Source organism: Leptinotarsa decemlineata, unplaced genomic scaffold (assembly GCF_025532065.1).
Source record: "Leptinotarsa decemlineata unplaced genomic scaffold, Ldec_3_MD MMD2_tig00026358_RagTag_RagTag, whole genome shotgun sequence".
Taxonomy (NCBI): domain Eukaryota; kingdom Metazoa; phylum Arthropoda; class Insecta; order Coleoptera; family Chrysomelidae; genus Leptinotarsa; species Leptinotarsa decemlineata.
In genome coordinates, this window is record NW_027412703.1 from 490,374 (window position 1) to 508,879 (window position 18,506).

The 18,506-nt window shown below is 34.7% G+C and overlaps 2 protein-coding genes across 51 annotated transcripts in view; one reads left to right on the forward strand and one right to left on the reverse strand.

Moving 5' to 3' along the window:
* Mhc (Myosin heavy chain) overlaps positions 1 to 14,270 on the reverse strand; it is a 34,537-nt gene extending 20,267 nt beyond the window's left edge. For 14 of the 49 annotated variants that reach the window (XM_074184722.1, XM_023167966.2, XM_074184723.1 and 11 more), the window contains exons 1-10: positions 14,009 to 14,270; positions 10,898 to 11,041; positions 9,457 to 9,613; positions 9,371 to 9,398; positions 5,335 to 5,533; positions 5,211 to 5,274; positions 5,053 to 5,151; positions 4,144 to 4,247; positions 2,642 to 2,779; positions 2,313 to 2,582 (exon numbers count right to left, since the gene is read on the reverse strand). In XM_074184722.1, the coding sequence (XP_074040823.1) occupies positions 2,313 to 2,582; positions 2,642 to 2,779; positions 4,144 to 4,247; positions 5,053 to 5,151; positions 5,211 to 5,274; positions 5,335 to 5,533; positions 9,371 to 9,398; positions 9,457 to 9,613; positions 10,898 to 11,041; positions 14,009 to 14,215 (1,410 nt within the window). In that variant the 5' untranslated portion in view covers positions 14,216 to 14,270. Of the gene's footprint in view, positions 1 to 59; positions 231 to 2,312; positions 2,583 to 2,641; positions 2,780 to 3,045; positions 3,150 to 4,143; positions 4,248 to 4,497; positions 4,602 to 5,052; positions 5,152 to 5,210; positions 5,275 to 5,334; positions 5,534 to 9,370; positions 9,399 to 9,456; positions 9,614 to 10,708; positions 10,853 to 10,897; positions 11,042 to 14,008 lie in introns of all 49 variants that reach the window. The other 35 variants (XM_023167959.2, XM_023167945.2, XM_023167944.2 and 32 more) reach the window with 8 other exon arrangements.
* An 818-nt stretch (positions 14,271 to 15,088) lies between these two features.
* LOC111511904 (uncharacterized) overlaps positions 15,089 to 18,506 on the forward strand; it is a 32,350-nt gene continuing 28,932 nt past the window's right edge. Inside the window, exon 1 of one of the 2 annotated variants that reach the window (XM_023167972.2) lies at positions 15,089 to 15,669. The gene's annotated coding sequence lies outside the window, so the exon portion shown is untranslated. Of the gene's footprint in view, positions 15,670 to 16,056; positions 16,721 to 18,506 lie in introns of those variants that run through there. The other variant, XM_023167973.2, reaches the window with a different exon arrangement.

The window sequence follows — 18,506 nt, forward strand, 5'->3', positions numbered from 1 at the left end:
GAAATCTGTATTGTTAGTAGGCAAGCAACCTGGCAGTTAAGCAGGAACCAAAAGCCAACCTTTTCAATAAGTTCGATACAAGCTGCCAAGTCCATTCCGAAATCAATGAACTGCCACACGATGCCCTCTCTGGTGTATTCCTCTTGCTCCAGTACGAACATATGGTGGTTGAAGAATTGTTGTAGCTTTTCGTTAGTAAAGTTAATGCAGAGTTGCTCGAAGCCGTTATACTGAAGCAGCGTGAAAAATTAATAGAATCCAATTTGGTAATTTTGCAAAAAATAAAGTAGAAGCTAAGAAGCAGGAAGCTTTTCTTGATTCCTATGATAATGAGTATGAAAGTGATTGTAACAATTACAACACAAAATGAGTGAAATCTGAATATTCATCATTCAATATCAAATCCTCTATACTGAAAGCAGATTTTTCTTCTTTTTTTTGTCATTCCAATTGTACTTGAATCGTTAATGAAGACCTATCATGGTTTTCATAATTGAGAAAAAAATATCCAGTGAAATGTTTCTCATGTTTGTACCTGGAACTTAATGAACTTCATGTACGAAAATTTGCAGGAATTTTCTCGAACAAGAACTACTTCATAATTGAGTGTCGATGTGTGTTGGTAGTGACGACTGATATGTGATTCGTTAGGTGTATTCTTTGTCCAATCGACAAAATGAGTGAGCGCCATTTTTATTGCAACCATGGCTACATTTGCCATCGATTCTCAGTGTTTACTTTTTAGCAGTTTATGTAAAGTGTAAAAGTATACCTTCTTTCGTCTGGAGTGTTTTATGTACAAAATGATTCCTTGTGAATGTTTTCAGGATTGTTGATTCGTTAGCTCAGGGATTTTCAACATCGATGGTTGGTATCACCAGGAGTACCAAGAAATAACTTGAACTATTTTTCAATTCATCCCAAGATGATATATATGAAATAATACTCAACAAAACACATTTCAGATGGCCAAAAAATAATTTAAACATTCAACAATGAAAGTTTATTTCTTTATGGATTTTATGACGGTTATTCTTTCTGGTAAGCAATCATAAATAGCAATACCTTGGTTTAAAAATGATCTGAGGACACCTTTAATTTTTTATAATTTCAAGTTGAAATTTTTTTGGCCAGAATGAATATACATATTTCCATCATTTTATGAAGAACTAGAGTATGTAAAAGATTCCTTCGTTTATATAAATTCATAGTCGGTTCCAGATGAGATAATCTATAAATACATTTTATGATCTTGTTTTTCAATCTTTCCGAAGGTTTCAAACTATTTTGGGAGGCGGAGCTCCAAATGAGGATCACGTGATTGAATCTAGAGTGAATGAGTGAAAAATAAATACTTTTCGAACACATCAGTGGAATAAGTTGTACAAAATACCTAAAAGAGGAATAATTTTGGCATGTGTACCTTCCAATTTAGAGTTTCGTCGATATAGAGACCAAGTAATCAAGTATTTTTGTGAATGTTATCTATTTTCTCTTTGGAAATTACCTTATGAGTTGATGTATCAAAATTCAAACTTAATTTATGTGACCGAAGCCACATTGATATTATACTTGAATCATTTTGAACATATTCATGTATGACATAAATGTTGTCACTATAAATTGATCAGCATGAATTTTGATCTGTCCATAAAGTTTTAAACTTTGCATTGGGCCTAATATATTCCATGAGGGCACACCAGTAGTAATACATTGTGTAGAGCTTTTACTACCATCAATTTCCACAAATTATCGTCTGTTTTTAATTTTTTTTGTAATCAGCTGTTTTCTGTCGAATATCTGTAATTATTTTCCAAGCCAGTTCTGTATTGCTAGCTGCCCGAAATCCATACTGACCACAGAATAACAACAATTTTTTCTACAGAAATTTGATAAACTTAAAACTCATCCTCTGATATTCTAAGAATACCGGTAAAATAGAAACTGGCTTATAATTGTTCAAGCAACTCTTCTTTTGGTGACACTTTTGCTATTTCCATTTTTTCAGGAAGAAAACCATCTCATACTCCTGAGGATGCCAACTATTCATGTTGATAAATCCACTCAAACGAACAACATTTTTTGAAATATATTTCTTGATCATCAACATTCAGTTACTTTCTCCACTTTCCTTCATCCTGCAGGGTATATTGGTAAAAATAACTGAATTCGAATCAAGTTTATAACCAATATATAAGAAAACTGAAACCGATTTCGATTCAATTATCAAAATTATGTAGTTCATTTGTTCCACCTTGAACAGGATTGAGAAAAAAATACGGATCAATCAGAAATCCCAAGTTTCAACTTACGTCAAAGATTTCAAAACCAGCAATATCCAGTACACCAATGAAGTGCTGTCTTTTTTGTTTTGTATCTAAAGTTTCGTTACATTTTTTCACCAAAAATTTGAAGACTCTGTCAAACATAGCCTTGGACATGGCTCCAACCGAGTAGGAAACTTGGTTGACGTTTCGTCCTTGGGTGACGAACTCATTACCGACCTTGATTCTGGGCTTAACAAATGCTTGATAAAGTGCCGCTGTGTCAACTCCTAGCAATTTTCCGACTCGCTCACCTTCCTGCAAGCAAAAAATCAATGTAGTGTGCACGCATTGATGTGCTACTGTCACTTCATTACCTCTGTACCATCAGGTTCAGCTTGTTCTTCTCGGCCTCTCTGCTTGAATTTCATGCAACCCATGTGCATGACTGCTGCGGTTATCTTGTACACATTATCCTTCTCTTCCTGGGTGAAACCAAGAATGTCGAAGGCTTCCTACACGAAAAATAGTGATTAATTTATTTGGGTATTTGTATACCATGAGAGAAGCTTGTACACTCATACATTAGCAACAGAACTTCACAAAAGCACGGTTATTTTTCCGAGGTTGATTCAGATGAAATTGAAAACAAACTTTCACGTTAGGACATTGTCATGGAATTGAACAAACAAACGTTGACGAAAAAGACGATACATTTACATGTTTGTACATTGATTTCCCCAGGCAAAATTTGAGACATTTGGAAACAACAACTACTTACATCAGTTAATGAGAATTCTTCAGCGTCGTCAACACCCGGAATTACTGTTTTCCCTTGTGACACGAAGTTATAGTCATAGATGTCATTGGAAAGCAAGCACTTCTCTGTTCAATAAAGGAATTAAGTTGCAATTTGCCTGATTCTGTGAAAGCTCAACATTCAGGACGAATGTAAATGCAAACTTCATCTAGATATCAACCTTTTTTGCAATTTAAGAAAGCGTATAATCAAAACTTAGCATTACTGAAAAAACGAAGCGGTTTCATATCAAAAACATTACTACAAATAACAACGGATTTTTTATTGATTAATTGATCACAGCATGTTTTGAAAGGTTAGGAAGCAAGCTAGGTCAAGAAAATCATAGTTTTTGAGATGATTTGTATATAACTGTTGATTCCATAATGGAGTACACCGATATTGCTCGTACAGAACTTTACATAACTCAAATAGTATTAGGTTGTTCAAAAAATTTAGTCCGTTTTGATGACATGTGTTTTTGTAGCTCCATATCTCAATAAATATTTATTGTGCTGTGGTGTTGGAGAATTTTGAACATTGATTACATTGATGCTCTTCATTTTGTCCAAAATTAAATTTTTTGTCTCTCTCAGCTCATTCTCTACGAAACAGCCCGAAAAATCAACCCAAACAGCCTGAAACAGCCCAAAAAATCATCCCGGCATTTGGCAATGACGTTGGTTTGCGATATTTCCTGCCGGAGATTTTAGTTGAAGCTGAGTCACGAAGTGGTCGACCTACAGTAATCCAGGACGAGGATTTCAGGACCCATAAATGATGTGTGGGATGGGGGAAGAACTGAGCATTAGCTCCTATGTGGTTTTTGATGTTTTGAAACGTATTTACGGAAATAATCGACCTATATCACGCTGATTCAAGTGGCGCTTATTTTGATTGAACTGAATGAGTATCCGTTGAGATATTATAGTTCAAAGTGGACTCATAAAAACGGAAAATTTTGAACAACCCAATAGATCATCTCGACTTGGCTGCTCTCCAATATATTAGCGCAGAATGGTAAAACATAAAACAAGTGATACATGAAAATTGTTCAGTGACCTGTCAAGAGGCACTTACATCTGTGACTTTCATTTCTTCGCTATCATCTACACCAGGAATTGTGGTTTTTCCTTGTGATACGAAGTAGTAGTCGTTGATGTTATTGGATAACAAACATTTATCTAGAGGAGGCCAAAAGAAAAGGGGTTAGGTGCCTATTAATCTACTGTTTCATGACGAACAGAATGTTGACATGACAAATATGATGAATTGAACGGAAATACATCAAACAGGGAACAGTGAACACTGTACTTCTTGTGAGTGTTTCATCAGATTGTACTGGGATCTATGGTACTTCTTGAACGGCACAATGAGAACAAAACAACGAACACTTTAGTTCTAGTGAGTGTTCTTTTGAATATACCCACTTACATCAGTTAAAGCACACTCTTCACCATCATCTACATTAGGAATTGTTACTTTTCCCTGGGATACGTAGTTATAATCGTAGATATCATTAGACAACAAACACTTTTCTGGATTGAGGAAAAAGTATATCAGTCAGTTCGTTATTTCAGATTGTGTAGTTACTTTTGAAAAGTTCAAAAGTGTAATTCAAGATTCTGTTTGCAATAAACATCTTCACATATTATATTTATATTTATCATCATAGTAGAAATGTGAAATATCATCAAAAACTTATATGCAATTGATTTCTTAACTTGGTTGCATCCAAAAATTGTCAATGGTTCACATAAATTCAATAAAAATTCATGCAAAATAAAAAATGACATATTGTTTGAACATTCTAATGATTAAATTCAATACAACTGTGATTGCTGTATTTTATAAAGACTAATGAAATTCATTTCATTCTGATACCTGTTGAAAAGCTAAAAAATGATTAAAATATGTTTCCAACAGTGTCTGTACGCTCACATTGTGGATACAAAAGAGTGACTGTGACAAAAAAAAGAAAAATCTCACCTTTCACTCCAGCAACAGCTCCAGACATGATTTGGTAGAAAATATGGTACGACCTCTCGAGTGATTGCTGGGAAATAACTCTAGCCTTCTCCAGAAGATCTATGGAATAACAAAAACGTTTTTATTATAATTCCCTCAACACGTTGGTAGAAACTTACAAGTTTCAATGTCAGCACCGGCCAGTTTTCCAGTTGGACCGAAGTGGATACGGATGAATTTACCCTAAACAATTTATAAGTAATTTTAATCTCATGGATTTAGACAGATGGAAATGCAACTTACGAATCGGGAAGAGTTGTCGTTACGGACGGTTTTAGCGTTACCGAAAGCTTCAAGAACAGGGTTGGTTTGTACAACCTGATCTTCCAAGTTACCTTTCTTGACGGAATCATCAGTAGCCTTCTTAGTTGAAGCACCAACAGTTGCGAAGTAAGCAATTACTTTTTTCGTGTTTTCAGTCTTACCAGCACCAGACTCTCCACTGTCAATGAAAAGAAGAATAAATATGTGTCACGGTAATGTAGGGTCTTTCAACAGGGGCTTCCGAACTTTGACAAGTGATAACGGTCATCTTGTTGAAGATACATCTGTCAAATTAGCTGTCACGTGCAAAAATAATCGTCCTACCGAGAGGACTATTAGCAATGTGGTCGATAAATTTTGAGTCGACGATCGACCAACACCTGTACGTCGACGAAACGCAAGATCTGCCGAAAACATCGCCACTGTCTGTGAGAGTGTGCGGGTGAATCCAAAGCAGTCGATTTCGCGTCGCTCACAAGAACTTGGCCTTCCGCAGACCACAACTTGACGAATTTTGCGTCGTGACTTGAGCCTGAACCCTACAAAATTCAACTAATCCAAGTAAACGACTATATAACGTGTGCTCGCTGAATGAGCTCTGGAGCAGTTGGCAACTGACCCTAATTTTTATCATAAAATCATATTCAGCGATAAGACCCATTTCTGGATGAATGGGTTCGTGAACAAATGAAATTGTTGAATTTGGGACGATAACAATTCACCTGAGATCCAAGAGCGTCCAATGCATTTGGAAAAAGTGACTGTTCGGTGTGGATTTTGGGCTGACGGCGTCATCGGCCTATATTTCTTTGGGAACGACGTTGGCCAGGTCATCACTGTGAACGGCGAGCACTATAGAATGTCCAACATAGTGCTTCTTTTGGTCTGAATTGGATGATCTTAGCACCAACAACCTGTGGTTTCAACCTGACTGTGCTACGTGCCACGCAGCTCTGTATCTATAGAGTAAGAAGGGTGAGTGTAAGTCCACAGCATTTAGGCCACATGTGACCCATTGTATATCCTCCCGAGGAGTTGTCCTCCTAGGTCATCGTCCATCCTGTCCTTTCCAGGAAGTTGGACAGGTCATTTGGAGATATCTCCTTTATATCGGCAGGTGTAGGCCAAGACTCGCTGAACATACACTCTTTCATTGACAGTAACTCCGGGACCTCGCATAGGACATGCCTGACAGTTTCAACTTCCTGTTCACACATCCTGCATATAGGTGTGTCCACTAGCCCCATATTATGGAGGTGTTTCCTCAGTTGACAGTGGCCAGTCAGAAATCCTACTGTTAAGCATAGATTTTTCCTGGTCATCGCCAGATATTTCTTTGGCGCCAGCTTCCCAGGATCGCCCAGGATGATCCTGGTAATATTGCATCCATCCCATCTCTTTAGGGATTGAGCATGGGTGTAATATTTGGCTAGTTCCGCAATTGTCGAAGTCATCAGGCCGTAGATGCCACTGAGTCCTAAAATTCTTAGTCAAACCGCTTCCTTGGCTAAAGAGTCGGCAATGCGATTACCTTTACTCCTGTCGTGCCCTTTAACCCACCTCAGGATAATGTTATCTATCGAGGCTTTGGCTAAATCTTGATGGCTCTCTAGTACTAGCCCTAAGGTAACATGTCTGTTCAAGGCTAATAGGGCTTGTCTGCTGTCACTGCAGATTGTTATGTTTTTGCCAGAAATTTTTTTTCTGGTTATTTGAGATACCAGCCAGTTCTGTTCGAATCACGCTGTTAGTTTTCCATTCCCCACTTAATCCTTAAGGCTAAGTGATCTGGAGTACACTCCACATCCTGAGCCTTTCTTGGTTTTTGAGCCTTGCGTATTGCATTTGTTTTATTTGGATTTTGTAGGAATTATTAAACACAAACCTGGGTTCAATTGCATCACTGGTTGTCTGCAGCAGAGGTTGCGCAGTAAGCGTTTCTCGCCTTAGGTTCATCCTCAATTGACCCATTCCTACTTCAAGGTTCACATTCGGCGTGCGCAACCGTAACATGGCCATTAAGTCAACCTTCTTACCGTACAGGTCCAGAGGGGTCAGACCCGTAATCAATTCTATTGCAGCGGTTGGTGTTGCTATAAACAAGCCAGTCGCTGTAATTGAAATAATTTTTGGATGGCCGTTGCTTGTAGAACTTTTGGTCCCCATTTAATAGCTCCGTACGTTAACATAGGTTTTATTATTGCAGTGTAGATCCAGGTAACCACACGGGGTGAAAGACCCCATGCGCGTTCCGCCGTCCTCCGAAATTACTCGTAAGCCACATATGCTCTTTTTTCTCTTCTTTGTAGGTGAGAGTTCCATGTTAGCTTCCTGTCGAGGATGATACCAAGGTATTTCACCTCTTCAGAAAAGTTCGGATTGCTTTTGAAGATTTCAGGAGGTTTTTAGCCCGATAAACTTCTTTTCCTGGTGAAAAGGATCATCTCAGTCTTCTTGGGATTGACCGACAGTGAGTGTTCCTCACACCATGTTTCTATTAATTTGAGCCCATCATGCGCTCTATCGTACAGTGTGTTCACGAATTTGCCGGTCTGCAAGATAACTATGTCATCTGCATATGCAATTGTGTAGGATCCGTTATTGTTGAGGGGATTATTCAGGGTATCCAGAACTATGTTCCAGAGAAGGGGTGATAAAACTCCTCCCTGTGGACATCCCCTTATGGCCAGTCCACTGTGATGTCTTCTACATTGATACTTATTGCTCTACTAGAGAGAATCTTGAGTATCCATTCTCCTACTACCAGGGGTACTTTCCAGAGAGCATGGTCATCTCCCGTGGAGGTGATGTGAACTCGCCACCTAGATCTTGCGATTTGAACCCATTAGAGTTTTTCTTCTGGAGTTTTCTCAAGTCGTAGCTGTATGTAAATACGCTACAAACCACAGTGATCCTCGAGGCTAACATAACCTCAAACTTCAAAATATCATCGATGCACTTTGCATTATTTAAATTCAAAGAAAGAAAGCGCCTAATGGAAGACCCTATATATTATCAACGGATATGATGTTCATTGTTGAGAGACTCGACCAAAATGTGTTCCATTGCATTTACCTTCTCTCTCCAATATATCATATAACATATAATATGAAAATTTTTTGTTTTGTTATCTATAGTCATAAGGATTCATTTAAATTGGGAGAATAAACACAATATAAGCACAATACAAGAAAACATACCATGATGTGGTATGTTTTCATCAGTTCACAAGAAGTATTTTCGATACGACTTTGATTCTATTTTACTATAGTACAATGCCATAATAGTAGGTACTACATTCTCAGAAATATAATTGCATTAAAACGAAAACATTTGTGTCACAGTTATAATTCTGTAGGTTTTTCCTACAAGTACTTACTTTAGAAAAATTTTATTTCGTTATTGATTTTCATTTTTGTATTATAAATTCTTGTTGGGAAACTAACTTTTCATAACTCTAACACGGAGCAGTCGTCCAAAATATCCATCTGCTTGGGTTTTCTATGTTAATTCTTTCATTTCAATGTTTACTTAGCATTTTTGTATTTTTTTCATCGCATATCATTGAAATGCCCTCTTCTTTCGAAAAGAAAGTTTGTTGCCGAAAAAAGCATATGGATATTTAGATCCACAGCTACCACTTAGGATGTTTCGAGAAGATACTCATTGTTAACACTTTTATGGATTTAGACAAAGGATTCTGGCACAAGTGGTTGACCTTTCTCGACTATATTTATGACCCCGGCCATATTTTCAGTGATGATTATTCGAAAGGTACGTCCAACACATTTCTTAGCCGATTCATTCATTCTGTTCTGAGATTTCGGCCGGCAACTATGTATTTCTTATTCAGGGGTTTCCGCCGGAAACTAAACCTACTTTACAATCTCCTCGCTGATCGAGAAAAGACTTAGCGTTAGTTCCTAATGCCTACTACTTTGGAATTCTAGCTATCTAAATGATATCAAAACATGTAAGAGATACTTTTGCAAAATTCTATTGCTACGGTACTTACGTAATCAACATGGATTGATTTTCGTGGTCTGTAAACGAAAACAGTATAAATATTTGTGTTGTAAATCCTTTTTAGATAGAACTTACTGGTCAACATGTTGACGTAGGCTCCATCAGAAATAGCAAAAATATGTGGTGGCACCTCATTACGCCTCTTGCCACGGTATAGTTTAGCACAACGGTTAGTGTATACAGGGAACCGTTTGTAAGGATTGATAGCGACACAGAAAAGACCAGAGTAAGTCTGAAAACATAATTCAACCACATGTTATTGGGGGATTTGAAGAAAAAATAATTTCTTTGGTGTTCTGATCTCCAAAATGTTCTCTCAAACACAAAAGTGGAATAGCGATTTTGATATCCGTTTTCCAAATCCATTGGCCATATTTTATATCTAAATATTTTCTTCAAACTACGAAGTCGTCAAGTTTTCTATTCTATCAACTGCAAATTAACTTCAAATGTGTATTTTTTATGATTATTACATATAAAGAGATAATTTTCGAAATTACTGTCAAAACTCCTTACTTTTTATAATCAATCACTAAATTATAACAGAATTTAAGGCGTTTTCTGCAGCATTTTTTATTGAAGAAGAAAAAAGTGACAGCAGTGTAATGGACATTAGTTATAGCATGAAAACTTTGTGTAATCAATAACTCTATCATTTGGCTAATAATAAAAACCAATTTTCCAGCAAAATCTGAGTCATGTGTGAAACACGTTACATACTGTGTACATGAATAGTTATTTTTCTGTTGTCCGTGTACTCAACAAAAATAATTTGATATTTGCGCCTGCATTATCTGAAATATCAAAATTACTCACACTTTCTGTTTGAGAGAATATTTGATGACATAAATTCAATCAATGAAAAAATCAAACTCTGGAAAAGAAAAACATACTTCATTATGTGTGATAGAAGAATGAATCACATTGGGCGGAGTTTTTCCGGTTCTCCCAACGGTGAAAGTATGAAATCGTCAAGTGAGTTACACCAGTTTATATGCTGTGAACTCGATGAAAAACCTAATAGTATTTTGGGCGGAGTTTTTCCGGTTCTCCCAATGTAGGTAAGGAAAAGATGTAGACGAATCCTTACTTTGCCTTGTCGGTGTAATCCGTTTCAAAGGCAAGAAATCACCACACTCCATGGTTGAATCACTCGAATCCAGTTGAATAAAGACAGCATTGACAATTAAGGTATAATTGACATAGATACTAGATTTGTTGAAATCGTATAACTATGTCAATAGTTTCAATAAAAATGCATTGATGATGTTTGTTCTAGGGTGGATTCGAGAAATTCAAGAGGGATCAACTTTCTTCGACGACTTACATAAATCAATTTTGCATAATAACGTTGTTTCAAATTGTGTAAGACTGATGCGTCGTTGAGGTATGTCAAGTTGGACATATCCTCACATTTTTCATACTTTGGTGGATTCACTTGGGTAACTTGGTCCTTTTTGAAGTTCTTCTCCTGAACGAGAAAAAAAAAGTGTTAATGTGGTTCAGAAATACTTACATAAATCAATTTGGAATAGTATCGTTGTTTCAGATTATGAAGAACAGAGGCATCGTTCAAGTACGTCAGGTCAGCCATATCTTCGACTTTTTCGTATTTGGGGGGATTTACTTGATGCACATTTTCCTTTTTGAAGTGTTTTTCCTACTCAGAAGAGAATTATGTGTATAAAAATGAGCAAAAAGTTTCGATAAAATGAAAAACAGGGTTCAAAATCTATATAGGTACACATCATTCAATTTCTTCAAGAGGAAATTTGATTTGTCCTCTTCAGAATTGCCAATGAGTCGGGGTAATCAACTGTATCGATATTCAAATATTATTTGGATTAGCGACCAGTATTTAGACTGACTGCTTGGCTTCTTTTTACCTTTACTCTTGATCAAATGATAAAAATGACTTGGATAACAAAACAGGAACTTAGACTTTTGAAAATTAACTAGATAGGGGTTTGATTTCAAGACTCTCACTTCATATTCAATATCAAATTTACTAGGATTAATATACAATAGATTCCTCATTCATATTTCCGTCCAGAACAAAGGCGCCATTTTTGTAAATATTGTTAGTTTTATGGAAAATAAAGAAACAATAGACTTAGTCCTTCCATTATAACACTCAAAAATTAACCAAAGACTTTTTGGAATTTTTCAAGTGATTCCTCGAAAAATTATCACAATTAAGTATCAATTATTGAACAAAAGTAATTTTTTATGAAGGAAAATCTATTTTTCATCGGCCTTTTTTGGGTATTTTTTACCTTCCACAATGAATGAACTTTATACAAGTAGGTATAGAAAGGGCAAACTTTTTACTTCACCTCGATAAGTTACTGCGTAAAATCAAAGTATTTTCCACAAAGAAAAATGTTATATTTATCAGTAACTTGTCGTATTTAACAATTTTGTCTATCAAAAAAAATTTGCTAATAAATAATACAATACTTATCTTAACGTTTCGGAGGCCAAAATCTGCCTCCGCCTTCAGAAATGGACAAAAAATTCAAAGATATTTGCAATTATTTTTTTGCTGATTATTTATTTCTCAACTTCTTCGACAGATGTCAAAGTTCTCCATTATAATTTTCACATTTTTCAGATTAGGTATTAAGCTTTTTGAATTTCTACTTTTTCATCTTGTTACAAAATATGTGTGAAACTTTCAAAAGAGTTAGGATATTAGGTAACTTCAATATAAAAACTTCTACTGAGATGTATAGATCATGTACATGATTTGGTGTTGATATAAAATAATTCTTATGGCTGGAATTGAATCCAACGTCGAACCTTTTTTAACACTTCGACACGTGTTTCGATCACCAAGTGATCATCTTCAAGAGAAAGATCAATGTTTGATCACGTGTCGAGATGTTAAAATGACGGTTTGGTGTTGGAAAAAACTCCAGTATTATTCCATAATTAAAGTGTTGATATGGAAAAGTATCAATCCCAGGTTCAACTCTAGTTTTGGGAGAGAAACCCAGTCTTCAACTCCTCATTAGCAGCTTCTTGAACAACACTTATTGAGGAAACACTTACTTCACCAATGAAACTAGGATTTTGTGTGACCTAAAAACACTTATGATCTTCTCATGATGATAGTTTGTAACTATATAGTGTAAACTAGTGTGCATAATCTGTAAACTTTTGTAAACAGTTCAGATTGAACTAAATAACTTTTTTATTTCTTCAAAAGTTTACCTCAATTTTTTTGTGATGATGGAGAAGTAGAAAGTCATAAAAAGCTTTGTTTTAAAACTCTCGTTTTAAAACTATTTCCTTCACAATTTTCATTGGAAAGAAAACGTGTATCAGAGTGACTTCATAATTAATGAGTAGATCTGAGCATGGCACAAAATTTGGGATACTTTTACTTCATACATTATTACAAAAAAAAATATATTGGTAATACGATAAATTTGCTCCAGACTTTGATATTAGCCACTTGGTGATTTTTGGTAGTGATAATCAATAATGATTATTTCCCTGTCATTTTCTACTCCGTCAAAATGAATCGATAATTTTTGAGGTCCAATAATAAACTAAGTGATTACCTTGAAAATGATGATTTTTTCTAAAATTCGATTTTTACCATTTGAACGAAAGGAAGGAATTGAACTGAACTGAATCGTTTCATAAGAAATTGTTGTAAATCCAAACAGAAGACGAGTATATTTCAACTTTACCCATATTCGAAAGAGTCTGATGAGATAAAGAAAATGGGGGAAAATGTATAACGTATTTTGAGTGCCGTCAAATGAATTTTTGATACCTTCAAACTATTCAAATCATTACAAAACATATTATTTTATCAGCAGAGCATCATATTGAGTTAAATAATGTCTCTACGTTATCGTTGTCTAACATTAATCAGTTCCTTTCATGTGACTATTGAATATAGTAGAGCAGAGTAGAGACTTATATTTTTGAAAACGAAAATCAAAAAATTATTGAAAAAATTTGTTTGTAAGCAATTATAAGTGAATGTGCTTGCCTCGAGAAGAATACTTTTCATTATATTTTAGAAAATTCAGAGACAGGAATTTGAACATTCGGTAAATAACGAATTGCTTATGAATGATGGGAAGTGATATTGACCAATCCAAAAATTGTCACTGACATTATGAGTGCCATCAAATAATTTTTTGATACCTCCAAACTATTCATATCATCACAAAATATATTATTTTTTTAGCAGAGCATCATACTGAGTGAAATAATGTCTCTACCTTATCTTTGTCTAATATTAATCAGTTATTTTTCTGTGACTATTGATTATGGTGAATTTTTAAAGAACAAATATTCAGTAAATAACTAATTGCTAATAAATATTGACTGGCTAAGAAGTGATATGAACTGTATTAATCGCGAAGTTTTGATGTTAAGGAAAGAAATACGAATGATGTTCGTTCCAATTTCAATTAATTTTGCTTCTGCGTCAAATGTGTTCTTCACAAATTCTATCCAAAATAATTGTAAAGTATTGAACTTCCTCAGTTGTGAATATAACTGATTTTTGAAAGAATCAAAAATAAATTGGGAAAGAGAGGGATCAGGAGATGAATTGAATATTTTGAAAAATCACAATTTCCGGTAATATTGTTAATTTTACCTCTCCTCCGGGAAGACCAACGGTAACGAGATCACCCTTTGTACCCTTGATCTCTCCAAGTAAGAAACCTTCTTTGTCGTCTGGCACCCAACAAGATTTTTTGGCATCATAGGGCTTCGTTTGATCAATTCGTTTTTGTTCCAAAGAAACGAACAAGTATGGGGTTGGGTCGGGATCATCCCCTTCTTGTTGTGCTGGTTTAGGCATCTTGTACGGACTTGAGTAAAGTTATACAGATACTTCTGATAGCCCTAGAGCCTTCCTGCAAAATTACATGAATTTAATAAGGGAAGTTGAAATTGAAAAAAAATTATGGAAAGTTCAACATGCAAGTTTGATTTCATGCATACACATGGCAACGGAGCAGCGATGAAAACAATGTGATAAATGTGTAATCAAATATTCTGATTTCAATAAATTAATGGATTTAGCTGTTACTAAACACACAATTCTCTAGGTTTTTCACCACTTTCGTCCTATAAGGACATTTTGAAACCAATACAATAAACTTAGTTTATTATATTTGTTAGAAAATGTCCTTATAGGATGAAACTGCAGTGACGTTAGTTACAAATACAAGTAAAAAAATATAGAACGTTTTTCTGAAGGTTGTTGACAATGTTTGGTGGCTTGCATTTCATTAATTCAGACTTCCATTGTTTAATATGATATAACTTGATTTGAAATCCCTGAAAGAATCTGTGAAATATTAAAAGGATTAACTGAAAAATAAGAATTATATCAGGCAAAGAAACTGAAATTACAATGAAATAAAATACAAGCAACAACCGAGAAATTAAAAAAATTGAACTATCAACACGAGATTGAAATAAAAAAAAATTAAAAAATTATTAACAAGAGATGAAAATTAAAAAAAATAAAAGGTTGGTTTGGAATCTTTTAATTTTTCTTTTTAATTTTCATTTCTTGTTGATAATTTTATGATTTTTTTAATTTTTAATCTCGTGTTGATAGTTTCTTGATTGTTACTCGTATTTTATTTAAAAGTAATTTCAGTTTTTTTGCTTGATATAATTGTTATTTCTCAGCTAGTCCTTTAAATTGTTTACACATTCTTTCAGAGATTTCAAATCAATTTATATTATATCAGACAATAGAAGTTCGAATAGATGAAATTTCACAATAGAAAGTTTTATTTTTCATTTTTCAACAGTCAATAGAAAACAATGGAAGTACTGTTGTTTATTCTATTATCTGACCTCACTTGATTACAGGTTTTTAGGTTATGTGATCATTTATTGCACTTATAAAACAGTATATGGTGCTTTCTAGGTTTTTTACGTCTGATGATATTGACAAAATATTCTTTACTCAAACCATCGCTGCTCAGTGATCAATAAACTGACTGACTTACACTGCTTTGGCGAGTCAAGTCAAGATTGCGATTACGATTAAAAAACCAAATATTTTGAATGAAGACCCTCTTAATACCCCAGGTATTGTTTAAGGAAATCACTAGGCTTAGCGGCTCATTGTGATTGAATCGAGAATACTTTTTATTACCCGATATAGTAGGAAAATCCAGTCCGCCACATAAATAGATATTCAGACTATATTCAGTCTGATCTATAAATAGATTGAAATATGTGGAGCACTAGGTGTGGTTACTAACTAAAAATAGAGGAATGTTTGGTGTGAAGGTACGTAATTGATGTAAGTACCCATTACATGATGATATTGCGGTTCATTTTTTTTGTTGATTGAAGAACTGTTGAACCACTTATGAACCAACTAGTAGAATCACTAGTTGTGATTGATTTGTTACATCATCAGTTCAAATGAGGCCAGATAATCAGGTCTGGCTGTCAAATCTACAAGAATCATGACAGAGTTTGTCACTACAAAACTTTATAACTTCTCTATCAAAGTTAATAGTATTTGTGTCCACACAATGAGTATTGCATAATCAAAGTACTTGAATTGAAAAGCAAACTGGAGATTAGGGTTGCTGATGGCTAGTTATTTGTTTTTTGACTTTAAAATTTTATGTTTGATTGAAATTCAGGCTTCAAGTCAAGCCCCAAATTGATATGATTCAAATCAAAGGTGAGACCGAAGTATATTGACTGTGAAAATTGAATTTCTGGAATTCAGTTAGACACATTGTCATACTAGCACTTGCTGGATTGGAACATCTCCGTTTCGAAATGTAACATCATGTTACATTTTGTTTAACATGAAATCACATCACTCGTATATCCAAATTTTGTTACGTAGAAATCGAAATGCACTTATCGCACAATTGCTAGTATGACACAATGACATTTTATCACATTTACACTTTCACATCAATCCACGAAAGAAAAGCAATTCCTGAAACTGGGACACAACAATTTTGCTGAAAAATACACACTTAAACACCGCACCAGGCACTTACGTTCGAGAGGCGATCTGAAAGAATTTGCTCCGATACGTTAAATATAAATGTCTGACACAATATCCTGAAATGTAACGAGCTGTCTGATTGGTGCGGAGTCTGTCCAATCCCTTACTCCGTTATAATGTGGTCTGTCTCCCTTTTTTGGCACAAGGTACAGGCATACCAGCTACACGTTAGCCAGAAATATATACCAACAGTCACGCTTTACTGTTGAACTTTGAAGAGAGAGAGAAAGGACAGCTTTGAGTGAGAAATAGTGGGAGGAATCGGGTACATTTACCTAGTTCAGCTCATTTGACGATCATCCTCAGGTAGTGCAAATTCTATACGTATGTTTCGCTATAGATTTCCCTTATTATTCCTCAGTTATAATAAAATGAATTCATTGTGAATTTCAATTCAAAATGCAATGTGATTTTCTATTGTGTTTGATTTTTCAACTCGTTTGAAATAGTTTGTACTTCTTCAACGCCAGTTTTCCTCAAAGCTGATTCAAAAATTGTCGATTTCAGAATTTCCGATTTCTGTCATGCTCATCCTCAGCAATGAAAAGTTCATGTCCATAATTCAAGTATAAAATTGGTCAATACCCAACTAACAATTTTATATTTTGTAATAGTTACAAAACAGTTTCGGAGAAACGAATCATAAAACTCAATTTCTTCTAGAAACATTTTCAATATTTTTATGACCTATAAGTAAGAAATTGGAAATGTTTATAAAATATTATAGTCTTCATTAATAATCGGAAGGCCTTTTGCAAACACTACAAAATAGTTTTACAAATATTTTAATAAAATGGTTGATGTAGCCGTTACTACGTGATAGGAAATCATAATGAAGAAAAGATAATTGAAACTTTATATGTTTTTACAACTTTTATTCGTAATTAACGTTACTACAGTTTCGTCCCATAAGGATATTTTCAAACTTATACATTAAACTAACAATGATTCATAACATTAGTTCTTATATAACACCACTGTAGGTGATAATAGAGGTACTTAGCTTGATTGAGTACCTGAATTTTAATTACATGGACAATGTGGATATGCTTATTTGAAAACCGGTGAGTAAACTAAATCGATTTGATTATTTAGCAGGTTGCAATGTTTATGCTTGTGAATTTCCAAGGATTTCAAAATAATTGAGTTTGCAACCCTTCCTTGCACAGTGCAAAATTTCCTTATCTTAGTTTCGGAAACTTTTGGTTCCATGCCAAAGAATGGTTTGAAAACGTCTAGTTTGAAGGACCTTTCATGTTTATCATACCGTTTTTGGAAATTTCAACCACATTGTCTCACATGAACACTATTAGGTATAATCCGAACACTTGAGCTTATAAACTCCAGATATCTCCAACTTTTCCACTTTATCTTTGGCATTGAAAAGGAAATCAGATAACCTGGCATGTGGTCTGAATTCCACTTCCACATTGTTTTTTCTGAAGAAACCCGCAATTATCTCTGTTCTTTTACCAAAATATGTTAGAGTTACCCATTTTTTGATATCTGATTGTCTGATCTGGGGGTATATTAATCTGTAAGTGAATTTACGGCTTTGTTTTCTGACAAATTTGTGGATTGTATCTGCGTTGAAACCATTAATATGGCCTATCTGTGTAATTATTTTAATCAGTCTAGCTAGATTGTTAGCAGACAAAGGCAGTGAGAATGCTCTGTGCAACATTGAATTATAGGCTGCTGATTTATGACTGTCTGGATAGAAAGAATCGCTTGGGATGGTGATGTCTGTATAGCTAGGTTTTCTAAAAACATTGATCTCAAATTTATTCTAATTGTGTGTAATGGTCAGGTCTAAGAAATTTATCTGTCTCTCTATCTCTATTTCGAGTGTGAACTGGTAATTATGTTGATTCACAAATCCATTTTTATGGAATGTCGATTCATCCGACCATAAAATTTTATTGGAAAAATATTCGTTTCGACGAATTTTTTCCAGCATGGCCCAATTGCAAAATCTCACTCTTTTCTCAAAATCGTCATACAGTAGTATGAGATGGATGAAAGCGATGTTTCTTCAAAACTCGTTACACTGATCTCTCACTTATATCCACTGTTTCACCAATTTGTCCTT